Raw genomic sequence first — 20825 nt, forward strand, 5'->3', positions numbered from 1 at the left:
GAGGGATCTTCCAGCTTTGTGCTCACTCTCCAGAGGAGTGTTTGTGTCTCCTGAAAGAGATGGAAGCAGGTTTAGGAATTCACAGTGGGAGTTTAGGAGGCATTGGAAGCTGGGGGAACTGGATCTCACAATTCATGGAATTCCAGAACGGTTTGGGTGGGAAGGGAGGACTTTAAAGCCCGTCCAGTCCCATGGGCAGGGACACCTTCCACTGTCCCAGTTATCTCCAAGCCTCATCCAACCTGGCCTGGGACACTGCCAGCATGGGGCAGGCACAGCTGCTCTGGGCTTTGTTTTCCAGCAGGGAAAGCCAGGCCAGCACAGAGGGGTGTGGGCGGGGCCCCGGGCACGTCTGTACCTGGTCCGAGTCGCCCTTGCCCCGCTTGCCCTCGGCTGGGACCCCGTCCGTGCGGATCACCTTGGGCTTCCTCTTCTTGCTGGACTCGGAGGACATGGTGCTGCCGGCCGGGCTGGGGAGGGAGCACGGGGCGAGTCCGCGGGGGCTAAACCCGCCTGGAGCGGGGCTCTCCCGGGCTGCCCCCGCCAGCCCCGCCTGGGCTCTGCAGCGTCCCCTGAGCCTCCCTCCGTCCCGCACCTCCCAGCCCTTCCCACCCCCCGAACCGGCACAGCGAGCCCGGGGTCCGCTCCAGCACAGCCCCCGAACCGGCACAGCGAGCCCGGGGTCCGCTCCAGCACAGCCCCCCGAACCGGCACAGCGAGCCCGGGGTCCGCTCCAGCACAGCCCCCGAACCGGCACAGAGAGCCCGGGGTCCGCTCCAGCACTGCCCCCCGAACCGGCACAGCGAGCCCGGGGTCCGCTCCAGCACAGCCCCCTGCCCCCCCAGTGCCACTGAGCTCTCTCAGGACCCCGGCCCGATCGCTCAACCCCTCCCCGAGCCCCCGGACTGCGGCTTCTGCCCCAGCAGAGCCCCCAGACCCCTCACACACCCGGGGCCCTTCGCTCCTCCAGACCCCCGCGCACCCACCCCGGGGCGTCCGCTGCTCCGAGAGCCCCAGACCCGGGACCCTGCACCTCTCCAGGGCCCGGCACACCGGGCCCAGAGCCCTTCGCTCCTTCAGAGCCGCCGCAGCCCCTCCCGCCGGGCACTCTCCGCCCTCCTGAGCCCCCAGAGCCCCGCACGCCGGGCCCGAGGCCTCAGAGCCCCCCGCACGGGGCCTTGGCCCCCCCAGACCAGGACCCTCCGCTTCCCCTGAGCCCCTAGCACACGGGGCCACGGACCTCCCGCCCCTCCGGAGCCCGAGGGGCCGGGGCCGCGCCCGCCATCCCCGCCGGGGGTCCCGCCGCGCCCCGCCACTCACCGCGGCCTCGCCTCCGCGCCCCCGGAAGTGACGCCACGGAGCGACAAGGCGCGGAGCGGAGCGGCTGCCGCTGCTACAGGCGCCCCCTAGCGGAGCTGGTATCTTGGAGGACCCGCCAGGGGCGACGGGGGGCGCGGCTTAGGTATGAAAGGGGCGTGGCTTGATCAAGGGGCGTGGCCACAGGTGAGACCTCCACTTTGGGGGCTCTGGTGGGATTGGGGGGCTCCTGATGCAGAAGGGCATCCACAGGAACGGGGGGAGCTTGGATAGGGGTCCCAGAGGCACTGACGGGCCTGGGATGGGGTCCCCAGGGGCACTGGAGGTACCCATGGATGGAGGGGCTTGGAATGGGGTCCCCAGGGGCACTGGGGGTACCCATGGGCTGGGGGGGGCCTGGGATGGGTCCCCAGGGGGTACCCATGGGCTGGGGGGGGCCTGGGATGGGGTCCCTGATGGCACTGGGGATACCCATTGGATGGGGGGGCTTGGGATGGGGTCCCTGATGGCACTGGGGGTACCCATGGAGTGGGGGGCCCTGAGATGGGGTCCCTGATGGCACTGGGGGTACCCATTGGATGGGGGGGCCTGGGATGGGGTCCCTGATGGCACTGGGGGTACCCATTGGATGGGGGGGCCTGGGATGGGGTCCCTGATGGCACTGGGGGTACCCATGGGCTGGGGGGGCCTGGGATGGGGTCCCTGATGGCACTGGGGGTACCCATGGGCTGGGGGGCCCTGAGATGGGGTCCCTGATGGCACTGGGGGTACCCATTGGATGGGGGGGCCTGGGATGGGGTCCCTGATGGCACTGGGGGTACCCATTGGATGGGGGGGCCTGGGATGGGGTCCCTGATGGCGCTGGGGGTACCCATGGGCTTGGGATGGGATCCTCAGTGGAGGGGGGGCACACAGGAGCTTGGCAGGGGCACAGGATGGAGTCATTGGTGGTGGTGGGAGGATCCATGGGCTTGGGATGGGGTCCCCAGGGGCACTGGGGGGATCCCTGGGCTCAGAATGGCATGAGAAGAGGTCCCCAGTGGCACTGGGAGCATCCAGAGGCTTGGAGGGTCATGGGATGGTGTCCACTTTAGCACTGGGGTGTTCCAGGGGCTTGGGATGAGGTCCCCAGTGGCCCTGGGGGTATCCATGGGCTGGGCTGGGCCTTGCCTTGGGGCACCCAGCGGGGCTGGGGGATCCAGGAGCTTGGGGGGGCATTGGATGGGGTCCCTGGGTGTACCCCTGAGCTTGAGGGATCATCAGGGATGGAGTCCCTGATGGCAATTGGGGGTATCCATGGGCTTGGCAAGGGGTCCCCAGTGGCACTGGGGTTTTGGGGGGCCCCTCAGTGTATCGCAGCACCCATGGGGGTGCAGGAAGCCCCACGACGTGGTGCAGGGCAGCCCCTGGGTGACACCAGCCTGGGGAGTCACAGCAAGCACCCCCAGTCCCGCCCTCCCCACCCCGAGAGGGGCCTAGGCTTTCGCATATTAAATATTTAATTGGCAGCAAAGGCACCCGCTGGGCTCATCAGGAGCAATTAAGCCCCCCCACCTCCACAGCCCCCCCAGCAGCACCATCCTGGGGACCCACCACAGCATGGGGGGCTCCCCCCTTCCCCTCCCTGCCCTCAGCCCCCCCAGAGCGCCCCAAAACGGGGCGGGGGAGAGAGCTGGGAGCCAGGGGGAGCAGAACCCCCCAGCCCTTCCCCAGCAGGGCCAGGGCACGGGCAGGGAGCCCCTGGGGGTGCAGGGAGCCCCCCCGGCACGGCCCCAAATCACTGCAGGGGGGAGATCTTCAGGGGAATCATTATCCGGGATTCCATGGTCCGGATCAGCGGCACTGGGGGAGCAAAGCACACAGAGGTGAGGCCAGGGGGTCCCCAGCATGGCCGGGGGGTCCCCAAAGCGGGCGGGGGTCCCTCTCACCCGTGTAATAAACGTTCTCATCCCAGCCCCTCTTCCTCCAGGCCGCATTCCTGGTCTCCTCCCGGGACTGCAGATCCCTGTAGGCTGTGGGGAGAGGATGGGGAGGCACCCTGAGCCCCCCAGCGCAGCCCCCAGGCGGGGGTCCCCCAGGGTGACCCCCCTTACCCCAGAGGTGGTGCACCACGTAGAGCTCCCCGATCTGGGAGAAGAACCCCCCGACTGCCTCCTGGTTCTCCTGGCGGTACTTGATGGCCCGAGCCCTGCACCAAGCAGGGGACGCATGGGGGGCTGCCCCAGGGTCCCCCTTCTCCAGAGGGAGCTTTTCCCACCTTGGATCCCCCCACGCTGGGAAACCAGTGCCTCACCAGTTGTTGCCCCACTCGATCATGGTGCCTGGCTGCAAACAGGGGAGGAAAACCAGTGAGAACCCCCCAGCTCGCCAGCCTGGGGTCTCCTCACCCAGGAAGGAGGAATCTGGGGGGCTGCCCCCCAAAACTGGGCTACACCAGCCTGCAGACCCCCCCGAGGCACGGGCTGATGCCCACCTTCAGCTTGTAGGTCCTGAGCTCGTAGATGTTGGGTCCCTGGCGGGGCTGGGGCTCGTTCCAGAAGCTGAACTCCAGCAGCAGCTGGTTCCTGCGGGACAGCAGCATCCGGCTCCTCTCCTTGCGGAACTCCAGGTACTCCTGGGGACAGCCCCACAGGGGGTTTGGGGTGGGGGTGACACGGGCCGGGCTGTGGGGCACGGGGGGGGTCCCCAGCCGGGGGTACCTGGTTCTGCCTGAGCTTGCTCATGCAGTCCATGAGCGCCGGGTACCCGCCCGAGAAGCGCCACAGGTGCACTGCAAAGAGGGGTCTGGGGTGGGCAAGGGAAGCAGCGCCCCAAAATCCCCCACAATTCCCCCAAAACCTGTGCCTGTGGCCGCAGAGGCAGCGGGAGCGCTGCCTGGCCTCACCTGCCTGGTCCTGCTCGCCATACCACGTGTTCCAGTTGCCCACCAGGTCACAGGGGTAGTCGGGGTCCGAATGGAGCTTGGGCAGCACCTCCTCTCTGTGGGGGCACAGAGGGGGGCAGTGGGGTGGGGGGCAGCACCCCAAACCCTCCCAGTGCCCCTCTTTGCCCTCCCGAACAGGATCAGGCACAGCCTGGGGGATGCATCCATTTCACAGGGAGGGAAACTGAGGCACAGAACGGGGACACAGATCCACCCAGGAGCTGCAGGAACCCTCCCACCCCTGTCAGCCCAGGACAGCACCCCAACACCCTGCTGGGATGCTGGGAAAGCCCCTCAGCGTGCTCACGTCAGCTTGTTGTAGGCTTCCAGGCACTCCGGCTTCACATTGTGAACTGCGGGGACAGGAGAGAGGGGCTGGGAACGGGGGAGGCTCCGGGAATGGGGGTCCCAGCGGGTGGGGCAGGGCGGCGCCCCAGCTGTGCCTGCCCTCCTCCCGGCAGGAGCACTCACACTGGATCTTGTACAGGTTGCTGGTCTCCTTCTTGGAGAGGAGGTTGGAATGGGCGTCCTTGCGGGGATCCACCTTGTGCACGAACAGCGAGCGGAACCAGCTGCCCTCCACGTCCCTGGAGTACCCCCTGGGGACACCGGGAATCACCGGGAATCATCGGGAATGGCCGGCAAGGCGGGATGCAGAGGCCTCAGTGCCAGTCCTCCGGGCAGCTGCCTCCATGCCCGGCTTCCCGGGAGCCCCGGGACTCCACGGGCTCCTGCTCAGTTCGCACCGGGAGCCCCGTCCCCGGTCTGGGCTGGGTCTGTCCCCAGTTCCAGTCTGTCCCCTGGATCCAGAGGGGCTTGGCCATGCTGCCCAGCAGAGCAAGGACACTGCTGTGGGGGTGTGGGACAGGGGGGCACCCCCACGGGAGCGCTGTCAGCCCCACTGGCCACCGCAGTGACAGCGACCCCTCCACGGGCAAGGGGACAATGGGGACATCCCCCATGGGAGCCCCTGTACCCAGGGGTTGCTCCAGAGCTGGTGACCCCTCCACGGGCAAGGGGACAGGGGGCGATGGGAGCAGCCCCCAGGCTGTCCCCGGGTTGCCCCAGCAGCGCCAGCGGTGGCTCCGGTGCCCGGAGAAGGTCGGGCAGTGGCGGGGGGGGGGGACGGGCCCCCTCGGTCCTGGGTCCGAGCTGCGGCCAGACCTTTGTCCCCAGCGAGGCAACGACCGTGGGGCCGCTCTGGGGGCCGCCCGCCGGCTCCGGGAGGGCAGCGGGGTGCGGGGAGGGCTCAGGGGGCTCGGGGGTGCGGGGTCCCCGCCCGGGGGAACGCGGGGAGCAGGGGGGACGCGGGGCCCAGGGGGGGATCAGGAAGCTCAGGGGAGCGGGGAGCGGGGGTCCCCTCCCGGGGCGATGCGGGGACAGGACTAGGGCTCAGGGGTCTCAGAAGGGGGAACACGGGTGTCCCTGCCCGGGGGGATGCGGGGTCCGGGAGGGAGTGGGAGGGCTCAGGGGAGCGGGATGCGGGTGATGCGAAGAGCGGGGAAGATCTGGGCCGCAAAGGCGGCTCAGAGGTGCGGTCTCCAGCCGGGGGGATGCGGGAAGCAGGAGGGATGCGTGCTCCGGGGGAGCTGCGGGGTCCGGGGAGGGGAATGCGGGGTGTCCCCGCCGGGGGAGATGCGGGGAGCGGGGCGGACGCGGAGTCCGGGGGGGAGGATGAGGGATCCGGGGGTGCCGCGGGGGCTCTCGGGGCGGGGGTTCCAGGGGTCCCCACTCACCGCGCGCCCCGCGGGGCCGCGCCCGCGCCCCCCGCCCCGCAGCCGCCGCAGCGCCGCGCTCCCGCCGCGCGCTCCCGCCGCCATCTTCCGCACCGCGGCGGGGCCGCGCGTCGCGCGTGCCCGCCCGGCCCCGCCCCCTCGGCCCGGCCCCGCCCCCTCAGAAGCTGGCCTGCAGCAGCGTGATTCTGATTGGCCGTCCGGCCACACCTTCTCGCGCCGGGCCACGCCCCCCCGCCCCCTCCCGCCGCCGCCGCCGCCGCGACGCCTCATTGGATGCCGGAGCGGGGGCGGTGCTCGCGGGCCCGGCGGCGCTCGGTAGCCAATCAGAAGAGGCGGTTGGAGAGGCCGGTGTCTGATTGGTCCCGATGTCTCGCTCCGGCGGGGGCCGAGGCGCTGCTCCAGGGGGGCGGGGCTTCCTTGGGCTTCGCTCTGGGGAGGCGGGGCCAGAATGGGCGGGGCCGCCTCGCCGAGGGGCGTGGCCGGGGCGTGGCCGGGGCGTGGCCGGTCTCACCTGCAGGCTCGGGGTGTCCCCGCGGCCCCCCCGGCGTGTCCCCGGCCTTGGGGGGACATCCCCGCGCCGGGGGCTCCTCCTGGGCTTGGGGCACCTGCGGGAGGGCACAGGGAGCGCTGCTCCGGCCGGACCGAGAGCCGCTCCTGCCCCTGCCCCTCTGCCCCAGCCCCCTCTTCCCACAGCCCCCCTCTGCCCCATTGCCCCTTCTCTCTGCCCCCAAGCCCCCCACCAGGCCTACAGCCCCCCCTCTGCCCCATAGCCCCCCCTTTTGCCCCATAACCCCCTCCCACCTCTGAGTCCTCCCGCTCTGCCCCATAACCCCCCTCAGCACACGGATCTGCACCGCCTCATATTTCCCCCCATTTCAATTCTCCCCCAGCCCAGATCTCACCTCGCTGTGGGGCAGTGGAGGGGCTGGGGGGCAGCAAGGAGGGGGCACGGGTGGGCCCCCGAGCCCCTCACCCGGGGGGTGCGTGGGCAGTGGGGGCGAGGCAGGATCCGCACCCCGGGGCTCCTGGGCCGAGCTGGGCAGGGGGAGCAAACAGGAGTTAAAGGGTTAACTGCCCCCAAAACCCCGCCAAACGCTCTGTGAGCCCCACAAATCCTCTGTGCCCACCTCCCCACATTCCTCAAACCCTCTCTGTCCCTCCCCAAACTCTCCAACCTCCTCCTGCCGCCCGGGACCCCCCCAAAGCCCCCCAAACCCAGCCCTTCTCTGTGCCCCCCATGGACCCAGGCCCCCGGTGCCCCCGGTGCCCCCTCACCCGGGCAGGGCCGGTGCCCCCCGTGCCCCCCGTGCCCCCTCACCCGGGCAGGGCCGATGCCCCCCGTGCCCCCCGTGCCCCCTCACCCGGGCAGGGCCGATGCCCCCCGGCGCAGGGCACAGACCCAGGCGCGCAGCTCCTCGGCGCTCTCGGCCCCCAGGCAGTACGTTCGCATCCCGGCGTGTTCAGCCTGACAATGGGGTTGCCTTGCTAGACCGGGCTCAGGTGTCGGGGTCCCCCCCCCCCCCCCCACCCCGATTCGGGGTCCCAGGGAGCCCGGGCTGACCGTGAAGAGGAACTGGGGGGCGCGGGGGGCGCGGGGGGCGGCGGGCAGGACGCGGATCTCGTAGCCAGGCAGGGGGAGGCCGCCCCGCACCTGCTGCTCGCTGCTGTCTGGGGGCACAGGAAGGTCACAATGGGGGGCACCGGAGCCCCCATCTGCACCCCGAGATCTCCAGTACCATCAGGGGGATGCCAGGGACCTCCTCTGAGTCCCATCGGATGCCCCCAAACCTACCGAGGTCCCCCAGACCATAGAATCCCCCCAAGGACCTCTTCAAGCCCAGATCCTGAGGAACCGCTGATCCATTCAGGGACCCCCAATCCTCAGGAATTCCCAATGCTCCAGAGACCCCCAATCCCCGGGGATCCCTGACTCCCCCAGAGACCCCCAAATGCCTCAGGGATCCTTGATCCCGCTGGGATCCCTGACTCCCCCAGAGACCCCCAAATGCCCCAGGGATCCTTGATCCCGCTGGGATCCCTGGCTGCCCCAGGGACCCCAAATCCCCCTGGATTCCTGGTCCTCCAAGGGCTGCCCAACACCCCAGGACCCCTGAGCCCCCCCCAGTGACCCAGAGACACCCCGGGATCACCCTAGGGACACCAGGTCACCCAAGCCCCCTGACCCCCAGGTCCCCAGGCCCTCCGGCTGTCCCCTCACCCCGTGCCCCCTCACCCCGGTAGTAGTAGAGGCAGAGATCCACCAGCACAAACCAGCGGCGCTTCCAGAGCCGCAGCCCCGAGCTGTCCTGAGAGGCGATGGAGGGGGACGGGGCTCATCCCCCGCAGCCCATCCCCTTCCCAACAGGACCCTCAGCTGCCCCAGACCCCTCAATCCCTTCCGATCCTCCAAGCTCTTCACCCCCCAGGACTCCATGCCAGACCCCCAAACCCCATAACCCCCGGCACCCTCTTCCACCCCAGACCCCATAACCGCCCCACACTGCCCGGTCCAACCACGTGTCTCTGATCTCCCCAAACCCCCTAAACCCCAAAACCCTCCCTCACCACCCACTGACCCACCCCAACTCCCTCTGATTCCCCCCAAGCCCCACATCCACCCCCATGACCCCCTGACCCTCCAGACCCTCCCAACCCCCTACACCCTCCAGCTCCTCCCCACCGCCCCAGGTCCCCCCAAAACCCACAAACCCCCCAGAATCCCGCACCTCAAACCCCACGCAGCCCCTGAGCCCCCTCCCCAGCCCTCCCCACGCCCCCTGCCTCACCTGCTTGTGCAGCCAGCCCCGCATGGCGGGGGGGGTGCGGGGGTCCCTCCGCAGCGCCTGCTCCCCCTTTCCAAAGGCGTGGACCCTCGGCACGGGCCGGCAGGGCTGGGCAGGGGGGTCACCCACGGCGGGGGGCCGAGGAAGGGCCCCCCCAGCACCCCCACAGCCCTCCCACCCCAATTGATCTTTGTAGCCCACAATGCCCCCCCAGCTGCTCAGAGCTCCCCCCTTGCGCCCCATAAGTCCCTATGGATTCTGGGCTTCCCTGTGCACCCCAATGCTCCTCATGCCCCCCTCGAGCTCCCTCGGGTGCCCAGGGTTCCCCAAACTCTCCCTCCAACCCCTCCAGCCCCCCACACCCCCCCGTGGTTCCCCAGTTTCCCCCTCATGCCCCCACCCCCTTCGCCCACCTGGGTGCGGGGGCCAGCGGGGGCGGGGTCCTGGCGGGCGGGGTCGTCGCTTTCTGCCATGGGGGGTCCTGCGGGGGCAGCGGGGGGCCGGGGGGGTCCCCATCAATGTCCCCATTGTCCCCGCGGGGACAGAGGCCCCGTTCTTCCCGCTGCGGGGGCGGGGGCTGCTCCCGGACGCCTGGGTCCCCCGGGGGTGTCGGGAGGGCTTCTCGGCTCCCGCTGCTCCCTTCCCCCTCCTGCTCCTGCCGGATTTAGGTCCGCCCCGTCCCCCTGTGCTGGTCCCGGTTTCTGTCCAAGTAACCCTGAACTGGTCCCAGTTACATCCCAGTAACCCTGAAGCGATCCCAGTCCCTCCCGTGCCGGACTCAGTTTCCGTCCCGGTAACTCTGAGCGGGTCCCAGTTTCTGTTCCGTTCCCCCGTGCTCGTCGCAGTTCCCAGCCCGTTATCCCACAGCGAGCGGGGCGGCGGTCCTGTCCCCTTGCGCTGGTCCCGGCCACCGTCCCCATCAGCCCAGCCACGGTCCCAGGTCCATTACCGCAGCTGCTTCTGCTCCCGCCGCCGTCCGGTGTCCCGCTACTGGTGCCAGTCCCGTCCCGCTGCGCTGGTCCCCGTCCCGGTCCCGGTCCCAGCTCCAGTCGCAGTCCCAGCCGCTGTCCCGGTCCCAGTCCCGGTCCTAGTCCCGGTCCCAGCCGCTGTCCCAGTCCCAGTCTCAGTCCCAGTCCCAGTCTCAGTCCCAGCCGCTGTCCCAGTACCAGTCCCGGTCCCGGTCCCAGCCGCTGTCCCGGTCCTGCCCCGTGTCCCCGCCCGCCCCGGGCGCCGGTCCCAGTCTCTGCCCCCACCCACGAGCCCGGACACCCGGCTGCCCCCGGGACCGCGTGGGTCCCCTCGCCCCGGCAACCACCGAGGGGGCAGCACCCCGTGTCCCCCAGGGAACCCCGTCCTGCGGGGACACCCACGGCACTGGGGACACCCGTGACACCAGGACACCCACGGCAGCCCACGGCACCGGGGACACCTCAAGGACCTCACGGACCCACAAAGCCCTCGCATCTCAGCGATCCCTGACACCCCAAGGACCCTTGCACCCCACGGACCGGACACACCCCCGGACCCCCCACGGGCTCCTGACACTTGATGGACCCCAGACATCTCGAGGACCCCGGACCCCCACAAACCCTGGACACCCCGCTGCCCCCGGGGATCCCGGACACCCCACTGCCCCCGGGGATCCCGTGTCCCCACTGAGCGCGGACACCCCACTGACCCTCCAGAGAACCCGGATTCCCCACGGACCGCGCAGAGACACCGGGCATCCCCGGATCCCGGACACCCTGCGGACCCCGGACAGCTCATGGACCCCGGGCACGCCGGGGTCCCCTGACACCCTCCCGTGTCCCCGTGCCCCGGTGTCCCATGTCCCGGTGTTTCCCATGTCCCGGTGTTCCCATGTCCCCGTGTCCCGGTGTCCCGGTGTTCCCATGTCCCCGTGTCCCCGTGTCCCATGTCCCGGTGTCCCGGTGTCCCGGTGTCCCGGTGTTCCCGTGTCCCAGTGTTCCCGTGTCCCGGTGTCCCATGTCCCGGTGTCCCGGTGTTCCCGTGTCCCGGTGTCCCCGTGTCCCGGTGTCCCGGTGTCCCATGTCCCGGTGTCCCGGTGTTCCCGTGTCCCGGTGTCCCGGTGTCCCATGTCCCGGTGTCCCATGTCCCGGTGTCCCCGTGTCCCGGTGTCCCGGTGTCCCGGTGTTCCCGTGTCCCGGTGTCCCATGTCCCGGTGTCCCGGTGTCCCCCCCGCCGGCTCCCGGTGCTCGTCCCCGCGAGCAGAGCGCTCCGCCCGCCGCCAGGGGGCGACACCGCCACGCCAAATCGCTTCCTCACGCCTCTCTTAATGGCCCCGCCTCACCCCGCCCATTCTCTTGAGCGACGTTCTTTTCACCCAATCATAGTTGCTTTTGCTCCCGCCTCTCCAGCATACCCCTTTCTATTGGCTGCAATGTACGGCGGGGGCGGGCGCACCGCGCGGCGCGGCCAATGGCAGGGCGGAGGGGGCGGGGCCAGGCCGCCATGGCGCCGCCGCCGCGCTGACCGCGCTGCGCCGCCATGGCCGGGGCCATCGCGTCCCGCATGAGCTTCAGCTCCCTCAAGCGCAAGCAGCCCAAGACCTTCACGGTGCGCATCGCCACCATGGACGCCGAGATGGAGTTCAGCTGCGAGGTGACGGCCCGCGCGAGCGCGGGGGTCCCGCTGAGGGGGACGGGCCCCCAGCCCCCCCCAGACCCCTGAGGGGCCCGGGCCCCTCCGGCCCCTCTCCCTCCGCCGCTTCCCGGGGCCTGCCCTGGGCTGCAGCGCACAGCCTTGGTTTGGTTGTAAATCGGCGTTATCCTGGTGGGATTTCGGTTATAATTGCGCTTTATTCTGGTTATAATTCGGCGCTTTTTTTTTTTTTTTTTTTTTTTGGTAGTAATTCACTTTTACTTCGGTTATGAATCGGTGTAATTTGGCTTTGCTTTGGTCATAACTTGGCTTTGTTTTGGTAGTAATTCAGTGCTACTGTGTGTGTAATTCAGTTGTATCCTGGTTATAGCTTGGCTCTATTTTTGTTATCATTAATCCTTATTATGTGTGTAATTCAGCATTGTTTTAGTCATAAATTGGCTTTTTTTCTGGGTATGATTTGGCTTTAGCCTGGGTATAATTTGGCATTATTCTGGTCATAAGTCATCCTATATTTTGGTTATAATTCAGCCTTATTCTGGCAATAGTTCATCTTCACTCCAGGTGTAATTTAGCTTTATTTGGGTTATAATTTGGCTGCGTTCCGTTTATAATCCGATCTCATTCTGGGCACAATTTGGCATTATTCTGCTTCTAATTCATCCTATACTTTGGCTATAATTCAGCTTCATTCTGGATATAATTCAGTTTTATCCTGGTTATAATTCAGCTTTATTCTCATTACAATCCAGCTTCCTTTGGGCTCTAACCCAGTGCTGTCCTGCCATCCCAGCCCAAGTCACCACTACACTGTGGCTGTCACAGGGCTTGAGGAACCTCAGTGCCAAGGCTTGAATCCACAGGAATCCAACTCCCAAGCGCTCCACAAACGCCCAAGGACAGAATTTTGGCATTTTCCTGAGCTCTTAGCTCACCGTGAGGCTGAGGGATGCTCCAGGGGGTTGGGTCTGGCTTTTCTGTGATGATTTCCCTGTTTGGGGCCCTTGGAACTTGTGAAATCTTCTCCCAGGGCGTTGCTGCCAAACCCTGGGATCTGCTCTGCTTTTTCAGCTGATCCTGAGGGCTCGGCAACCCCAACATTGAAACCCCAGCCCACCCTGTGCGTTTAATATTTATATTTCATTATCCTGACCCAAACCCTGAGGGAATCCAGCGCCCCTCAGCCAAGGGGAGTTTGTCATCACCGATTTCCTCGCTCTGGAAATGTGCTCCCAGCCCTGAGGAACTTCCTGCTTTTCCTAGGGACTGAGGATTTGCTCTGGGCAGCCGTGTGAGCTTCCCACTTCCAGCAGAGTGGGAATGTCCTGGCGCTGCTTTCGCTGCTTTCCCGAGGCTGCAGCAATGACAGATGGTGGCAAGTAAAGAATTGTGAATTTCAGGGCTGTGGCCGGGTGTCATTTCCCGCTGGGATCCGGGGTTTGTGCAGCCAGGAGGCAGCGCTCCCGTGGGATTTGGCTGTGGACCTGCTCCATCTCCAGCTGACTTTTCTGGGAGGTTCCTGCCAGAGGAACTTTTTGCTGCGGAGAGACTCGAGCAGCTGGAAGGAGCTCAGGAGCTGCTGAGGGCTCCGTGAGTTGGAGCTGCTGCTGGGGGGATGCAGAGGAACCTCAGGCCTCCCCCATCAGCATGGGACATTGGAGATGGATGGAGGGATGGATTGATGGATGGATGGATGCAGGCAGGTGATGGGGCTGTTTCACACCTTGCAGGTGAGGAGTGAGTTTTCATGGAATTATGGAATGGTTTGGGTGGGAAGGGATCTTAAAGCTCATCCCATTCCACCCCCTGCCATGGCAGGGACACCTCCCACTGTCCCAGGCTGCTCCCAGCCCCAGTGTCCAGCCTGGCCTTGGACACTGTCAGGGATCCAGGGGCAGCCCCAGCTGCTCTGGGCACCCTGTGCCAGGGCCTGCCCACCCTCACAGGGAACAATTCCCAGTTCCCAATCTCCCATCCAGCCCTGCCCTCTGGCAGTGGGAGCCATTCCCTGTGTGCTGTCCCTCCATCCCTTGTCCCCAGTCCCTCTGCAGCTCTCCTGGAGCCCCTTCAGGCCCTGGCAGGGGCTCTGAGCTCTCCCTGGAGCCTTCTCCTCTCCAGGTGAGCACCCCCAGCTCTCCCAGCCTGGCTCCAGCCCTTGGAGCATCTCCGTGTCTTCCTGGGCTTGCTGCAAGCCCAGGGCAGCCCAGCTGGAGGTGTGGGTTTTATCCAAGCCCCATCTGAGCAGGGCAGCTCCCTGGCTGGATCTCTGTCCCAGGTTTTGTGTTGCACTTGGGAGGCTCTCGTTGTGCTGACTGTGCTCAAACATCCCTGGGACAGAGGGATCGGACACACCTCGAGTGGCTGCGGTGGGAATGCGGCCCAGGGAGGGGCTCGGCTTCCTCGACACCCACAGTGAGACCTGGAGTGGAGTTTGTGCCCTCCTGAGAGCCAGTGGGGTGCGAGAGTCGATTATGTGGGACAGACTGTGCTCCTCCCTGGAGGAATCTGGCCGCTGTCCCAAGGTTTGCCAGGAGAAGAGCGAGCAGCACTGTTTACCCAGCTCTCTGTGTGCTTTGAGTGCCTTTGGCCAGGAGGGAGAGGGAAATCTGCCTCTCAAGCACTGGCGAGGGTCGGTGCAAGGAGCTGCAGTGGGAATCCTGCAGTTTGGGGGCTCTTGAGATGTGTTTTTGTGGCCTGTGGGTGGCACCTCGTGCTGACAGGGACAGAGAGCTGCTGCTCTGTTGGGTGTCTGGGGTTGGTCTTCCATGATGCCTGGGGGCTCCTCCCAGCTCAGGATGTTCCATGATTCCAGGACCCAGCCATAGCTGCTGGAGCCTCACCTTCTTTCTCAGTGCTCATTTTTCAGTCTGCTCCCTAGAAATCCCCAGCTGTGCATTTTGAGGGATTAAACCTGCTTTGCATCTGTTTATTCTGCCGTTGATGTCTCTAAATTGAGCCTAAATCTAAAATAATTCCTAGAAATGAAATCTTAATCTTTCTAACACGGCGATGCAGATTAATAATCACGGCTGGGGCTTCACTTTAAAGACTTCAAATTTGTTTGGGGAAATCTTGGAGGCACGAAGCGAGTGTCTTCCTTTTGTTACTTCCATCTCCGAGGTTCGAGCTGTACCTAATTAATTGATAACATCTGGAGGAAGGGTAGACATTTGCATAGCTCTTGAATCCCTGTGCTAAAGCAACCCCAGCTGCCTCACCGTCCCGAGAGCCTTGGACAGCCACGTGGAGGCCTCTTCCCTGGGAGGCTGGTGAGGCCCTGGCACAGGGTGCCCAGAGCAGCTGGGGCTGCCCCTGGATCCCTGGCAGTGCCCAAGGCCAGGCTGGACAGGTTGGAGCACCCTGGGATAGTGGAAGACATCCCTGTCCAAGGCAGGGAGGTGGAACAAGATGGGCTTTCAGTCCCTTCCCACCCAAACCACTCCATGAGTTATTCAGGAATGAAAACCCCGTGGTGTTTTTGAGTCCACATCCAAAGCACTGTTTATCCCCCGTCTCTGGTGGGATGGTGTCGCCCTGATTTTTTAAGATTTTTTACGTTTTCTGATGTTTACATTCTTGTAATGAATTTTTTTACGCATTTTTTGTAAATAACTTACTGTTTTGCATTTTTTTTATGGAGGAGGAGAAATTTCATGGACTGTTGGTTTGTCCAGTGTCATTGGAGAGGTGGCACTGTCACCCTCCAATCCACTGCCACTTTTGGAAAGCTGTAAATGTAGGAGTCAGAAAATAAACGTTCCCCTTTCTTCTTCACCTTGAGGACAGCAGTGTGCGTTTGTGTTTCATGTCCTATAGTCATACCATGGCAGAGTGTGGTGCAGCTGCTGTCAGGTTGGTCTCCCCCCTGCCATGTGCAGTTTTTCCTCTGTCAGAGCCGAGTTCCCTGACTGGTGGGAGAGCCCCTCCATCTTTCTTTTGGTCTCCAGTTTCTTCCTCTTGCAGTGCTCAGCCCTGTTAGTGTCTCTCCTTCTCAGAGCCATTTTCCAAAGGGTGTGTTTTCCTCTTTCTGTTGTCTTGTGATCTTGGGCTTGAATCCTGCAGGGAAAGTTACTCCATCAAGGTGCAGCTCGCTGCCCAGCTGCTTCCCAACCTTTATCTTTTGGTGTCTTAAAAATGAGTTGGAAAAGCTTTACAGCCAGCCTGGAGAAACAGCTGAAGTGTTGAGGCAGCGAGAAGAGGCAGGTTTTGCTGATGTATTTGCTGGTCTAAACATGCACCCAGTTATTGCTTCAGTGCTTAAGCTGTTGCTCTCTGTCCAGAGGATAATCCTGGTTGGAAGGGATCTTTATTTTAGCCCAGTGCCCCACTCAGTGCGGGGCCGGTTGGATGAGGTTGGCTGTAAAGCCCTTGTAAGTAGAAGGGTCCTGATTTCGGCCACGTGTGGCCAAGTGCTGTCCCTTTGTCACCAGACACAGGGACTTGTGTAGCTGAGCTGCAAAGCTCATCTTCTGGAACAGGAGCAGCCAAGGATTTGGTGGTGGAAATCTGGGTGGAAATGAGTTTCTGAGGAAGAGCTGGTGCAGTAAATCCGAGCTGAGTTTTGAGCTGTGTCCAGTCACTGCACCAAAATAAAAAGGCAGGAGGAGGAAATCAGGGAGTGGAGTGCCCTTGGCTTCCTTCTGCATTGCAGGATACTTGGGAGGGGGTTTATAAAGTCCATACATTCCCAATGTCAGGCAGCAGGGTGCTGGTAGGGACAGTGACCTCTTGATGCTGCAAAGCTTCTGTGAGTGGACACAAACGTAATGGAAAAAGACCATTCTGTGTGCAGGAACAGCCATTTAAAAAAGCTGAGAGAAATAATCCTCCTCAGCTACAACATGATCCCAAATAAATTGTTGGGATCAATGAATTGGAATCAATAAATTGATACCGGCTGTCAAGTCAGTGTTTGGTTCCTCCGCGTGTCCGTGTGTCCTGAGCACGTGCTGCTCACTTTGAATCTGAGACACAGCAGGTAAGGGCTGTTTCCTCACTCATGTCTTGGAGGGCTTTATGCCCCAAAACCTCAGAATTTCTGATTCGCACCGGTGGCATTTGGGAGTTAATGTTTTGGAGGTGTCTTGCTTGGTGCAGTTGATTTCCTTAGGTTGTGCTTGTGGACATGGATCCTCTTTGGCTTTGGTGCCTCACCCTGTACATGAAAAGTTCTCTGGATCCCCTGCTCCCATCACAGCCTCTTCCAAGCCAGTTGGAAACTCCTGTTACTTTTCTCCAAAGACTGTTCAAAACTGCTGTCAATCCCCAGACTCTGTTAATTAATCCAGAGATGTGTTGATGCACAGGGGAAGGAGGGAGGGCATTTGGGACAGTAAATCTTTCTCTTTTGGTGTGTAGACTCCAGTTTTGATGCTCTTTAATACCTTTTTTTTTTTTTTCTTTGTACAGGCAGTGTCTTTCAAGTAGGTGGTTTTTGAAATTGAAGGTACTTGAACAGGGAAACAGCCCTGGGAATAATCTTCTTGAAGCTGGGAGGCAACACTGGTAGGGAATGACACAGCCCTGGAGATGGGAAGAGAGGCATTTAAGATGGCATCACCCCGGGGTGAGCCCCTGGCTGCCCCTCCCAGCCCCGGGGAGCTGTCTGTGTTCGGAGCTGTGCCGGAGCTCGTCAGAGCAGGTCAGGCGGGGCTGCCACACCCCGTGTCCCTCAGCAATCAGCTCCTGCATGGAGGGGACGCCGGGGGCTGTCCCTTCAGGGGCAGGGAGCAGTGTTGTGCTGCAGATGTGTAAGTGCAGCTCTGGCTGATGTTACAGCTCTGGGCATCCTCGACAGAGCTCCCTGCAGGATCCAAACCCTCCTTTCGTCCTCTTGGAGCCTCTTGCTCTGCACTGAGCTGCTGCTTGACCCTGTAACTCTTCATCTGTGTGAGCCCAGCTTACAGGGTGAGGTGAGGCTTTGGGGCATGGAATCATGGAATGGGTTGGGTTGGGAGGGACCTTAAAGCTCATCCAGTTCCATCTTCTGCCATGGGCAGGGACACCTTCCACTATCCCAGGCCGCTCCAAGCCCCGTCCAACCTGAGCTTGGACACTGCCAGGGATCCAGGGGCAGCCACAGCTTCAATCTGTGCTTACAGTTCCTCCCCAATATCCCATCCATCCCTGCCCTCTGGCAGTGGGAGCCATTCCCTGTGTCCTGTCCCTCCATGCCTTGTCCCCAGTCCCTCTGCAGCTCTCCTGGAGCCCCTTCAGGCCCTGGCAGGGGCTCTGAGCTCTCCCTGGAGCCTTCTCCTCTCCAGGTGAGCACCCCCAGCTCTCCCAGAGAGAGAGAGGCTCCAGCCCTTGGAGCATCTCCGTAGCCTCCTCTGGACTGGCTCCAGCAGTTCCAGGTCCCTTCTGTGCTGGGACCCCAGATCTGAGGCAGCTCTGCAGGTGGGGTCTCACCTGAGCGGGGCAGAGGGCACATTGTCACCAGTTGTTGTCCCCTGCCTCTCCCCTGGCTCCGTCTGGTCACAGCCGCCTGTTCCCGGCGTGGCCGCTCCGTCTCTGTCTCGGGCAGACGCCCCAGAACGTGCTTGGCTGCACCAGCTGCATCCTCACGCCTGGGCGCGTTTTTGGCCTCCTCGGTGGTTAACAGAAATAGGTTTTAATTAAAAGCTCATTATCGAGTTGTCGTGTAGCATTAGTAAATAAAAATAACTTTTACAGCCCAGCCCTGTGACTCAGTAAGTGGCAATTGAAAATATTTGACATCGCTTTATTTAAAACAAAATTGACAAATGTTACATTTTTGATTCCCCGTTTGCTCCAAATGGGCTTTAAATCTAAATAAATGGTTGTCTGTGGCACTGTGGTTATCACTCAGGTCCAGAAGGAGAAATAAGTGTGGTCTGCAGTCTCAAAATCAGCTCCGTTTCAGTTGTAAACTGTTGCGGCTGGGTGGTTTGGGCATCTCCTGTGGGATGGGGGTTTGGAATAGCTGCAGCCTACATCCGTTTCCTCATTCCCAGGTGGTTCGTGGAGGGATGCTCTGCTCAAGCCCAGCTCTCTCCCTTCTGCCCTCTCCATCCCTGTTTCAGTGAAGAGGTGTCACGTTCTCTCGATAAAATTTGATTCTAAACAGGAATAACTTCACTCTGAGCGCTTTTTCCCGGGGCTTGGTCCCCTTTTCCCAGCAGTCCTTTGGCTGTCGTGTCACAGCAGGAGCTCTTGCCTCTCTTTGCATCCCTAGCATAGAGCTAACACCTAATAAAATTATCTGCAAAGCAAAAAGCCATTTTCTGTGTTATTTACGGGTAAATTGGTGCAGTAAAATACTCCGTACATGTGAGTCATTTCTGCAAGGTCGTGCCTTAACCTTGTCCCGTGGGTGAGGTGTGCAGGGATCGCTGCTCTGGGTTTCCCTGGGAAGCGGCTGAGCCTTGGTGTCCTCTGCTCACTTTTTTTGTGCCCTTATTGCCCCCCCTGGTCCCAGGAAGAGCTGAAGCTCCAGGGGTTTGTGTTTGTGATGAGGAGAGGGTGAGATCGTGGTCTGTGCCCCCTGAGCACAGCCAGGTTCTGTCCCCTGGTGTTTGGGCACCTCCCTGTTGTCCCAGGAGAGCCTCTTGTGTGAGGAATCTAAATATTAAATGAAACCCATCCCTCTTGCCTCCCCTTTACCACATTTGACCTTGTTGGAAGAAAAGCATCAGCCTGACAGTGTTTTGGGAGTCTCTTTTCTGTGTAGACCACTCACTCAGCCCTCTCCGTGCAGGATGGTTGCACCCCCTTATCCCTTGCTGCCCATTTTTTAGAACTGTGGAATGTCCTGATCCCTGGAAGGGATCATCCAGTCCCACCCCTGTCCCTGCCCAGACCCCCCAACAACCCCACCCTGGGCATCCCTGGCAGCGCTGGCCAAAGGCTCCTGGAGCTCTGGCAGCCTCAGGGCCGTGCCCATTCCCTGGGGAGCCTGGGCAGTGCCAGCACCCTCTGGGGGAAGAGCCTTTCCCTGATTTCCAACCTAAACCTCCCAACACAGCTCCATTCCTTGGCTTGCCCTCCCTCCTTATCGCTCCTGATGAGAGGACCAGACAACCCTTCTGCTCATTTTTGGAGCTGCTTTATCGAGTGGGGAGCTGAGGAGCAGTTGTGAAGCTTGACAGAGAGGTTATGCTCCGGAATATCGCGCAGTTGCCTGCGAGTTGGAAATGACTCCCGGTGCAGGTTAATAAATAATGCAAGCCCTGTTAATAGATGCCAAATGCGCCGTCTCCGCCAGAGAAAAAGATGATGCCAATAATCTGGGCTGGAAATGCTCAGTTCTAGCCACTGGCTGGAGAGTTTTCAGTGCTTAGTGCTGTTAATTTAAAATGCTTTGCTGATAGATTGTAACCGCTCTGTACTTAGTAAAGGACACAAACAGCTCGGTGCAGTAACAGCCTGTTTATAACACGCCTCATTCCCGTGTCCCTTCCGCGGCTCCTGGATCCCTGCAGCCGCCCGGGCTGTGATCCTGCTAATGGGAAAGGAGCTGCAAATGTCAGAGGTGATGCCTGCAGCACGGGGAGGATGCTGGAGTGACGCATCCCTCTCCGTCCTGACGGTCACATTGAGGTTATCGTGATGTAGCTTTTTGCTGGGAGATGGAGCTTTGTCACAGCATCGTGCCAGCCACCCCAGCATACGGCTGAGAAGGTTTTTTTTCTGCTCTGAGCTCCTTAGTTTTATTTTCAGGAGCTCAGAATGGCTTGTAAAATCATCTTTGTGCTTCAGGTGTCACTTGAGTGCCGTGCAGGGAATGGCGTGACGGACACAGTGTGGATGGGAACGGCCAGCCTGTCCTGGCTGTCCCCCAGGCTCTCTGGACAGCAGCTCTGTCCATCCCCTCATGCCCTGGAGGGGCTTTTTATCTAGTAGTTTACAACCACCGGAATGTGGCAGTTAATGACACAAAGCCTGTAAAGTATGGCTGAGGAGGGCTGAGGTCCTGGATGTCTGTAAAGCAGTTGGAGTTCAGCTGTCAGAAGATGCCACTTGAATGCAGATGGTTATTTTAAGTACCGAGGTGTGGAGGGAAATCATGTCTGTTGGAATAAAGGTGGCTGCTGATCATTGATATATTTAATGAAGGTAATTCAGCGCAGTTGGGGAGGATATGTGCTCTGTTATGGCTGGAGTCTTGAGCATTGTGCAAGAATGTTAAATGTCTATTCCTGCCACCACAGAACGCCTGGTGACAAAGCGCTGGTGTAAAATGCAGCAGCAGAAGCCTCACTTAAAATACAGTCCCTTAAAGAGGGGCTCGTAAAAAAAGGAGAGAGAGTTTTTAATGCAGGCAGACAGTGATAGGGGAAGGGGGAATGGTTTTAAACTAAAAGGGGAGAGATTTAGGTTAGGTGTCAGGAAGAAATCCAGCTGTGAGACCCTGGCACAGGGTGCCCAGAGCAGCTGGGGCTGCCCCTGGATCCCTGGCAGTGCCCAAGGCCAGGCTGGACAGGG

At 62.0% G+C, this 20825-nt stretch overlaps 2 protein-coding genes and 1 long non-coding RNA gene across 10 annotated transcripts in view; 1 reads left to right on the top strand and 2 right to left on the bottom strand.

The window, feature by feature from the left end:
• LOC119707470 lies at window positions 1–1640 on the bottom strand. Its single transcript, XR_005258770.1, has 3 exons — window positions 1321–1640; window positions 359–470; window positions 1–50 (listed from the first exon to the last, which is right to left on the bottom strand). It is a non-coding gene; the product is annotated as an uncharacterized LOC119707470 (long non-coding RNA).
• Window positions 1641–2798: 1158 nt separating this feature from the next.
• On the bottom strand, window positions 2799–9870 carry NIPSNAP1 (nipsnap homolog 1). The gene is given in 19 exon segments (XM_038152387.1): window positions 2799–3159; window positions 3246–3329; window positions 3411–3505; window positions 3611–3642; window positions 3791–3931; window positions 4017–4087; window positions 4202–4296; window positions 4548–4593; window positions 4712–4839; window positions 5977–6008; window positions 6010–6405; window positions 6488–6581; window positions 6879–7011; window positions 7338–7441; window positions 7538–7640; window positions 8210–8282; window positions 8763–8867; window positions 9173–9240; window positions 9709–9870. Coding segments are annotated over 18 exon segments (1857 nt in total). The 5' UTR covers window positions 9233–9240; window positions 9709–9870; the 3' UTR covers window positions 2799–3094.
• A 1350-nt stretch (window positions 9871–11220) lies between these two features.
• Window positions 11221–20825, top strand: part of NF2 (neurofibromin 2) — a 47150-nt gene continuing 37545 nt past the window's right edge. For 3 of the 8 annotated variants that reach the window (XM_038152498.1, XM_038152500.1, XM_038152499.1), the window contains exon 1: window positions 11221–11381. In XM_038152498.1, coding sequence (XP_038008426.1) covers window positions 11268–11381 — 114 coding nt within the window. In that variant the 5' untranslated portion in view covers window positions 11221–11267. Of the gene's footprint in view, window positions 11382–11412; window positions 11553–16832; window positions 17023–17159; window positions 17294–20825 lie in introns of those variants that run through there. The other 5 variants (XM_038152496.1, XM_038152497.1, XM_038152494.1 and 2 more) reach the window with 4 other exon arrangements.

The sequence above is a fragment of the Motacilla alba genome, chromosome 15 (genome assembly GCF_015832195.1).
Source record: "Motacilla alba alba isolate MOTALB_02 chromosome 15, Motacilla_alba_V1.0_pri, whole genome shotgun sequence".
NCBI classification, from domain to species: Eukaryota; Metazoa; Chordata; class Aves; order Passeriformes; family Motacillidae; genus Motacilla; species Motacilla alba.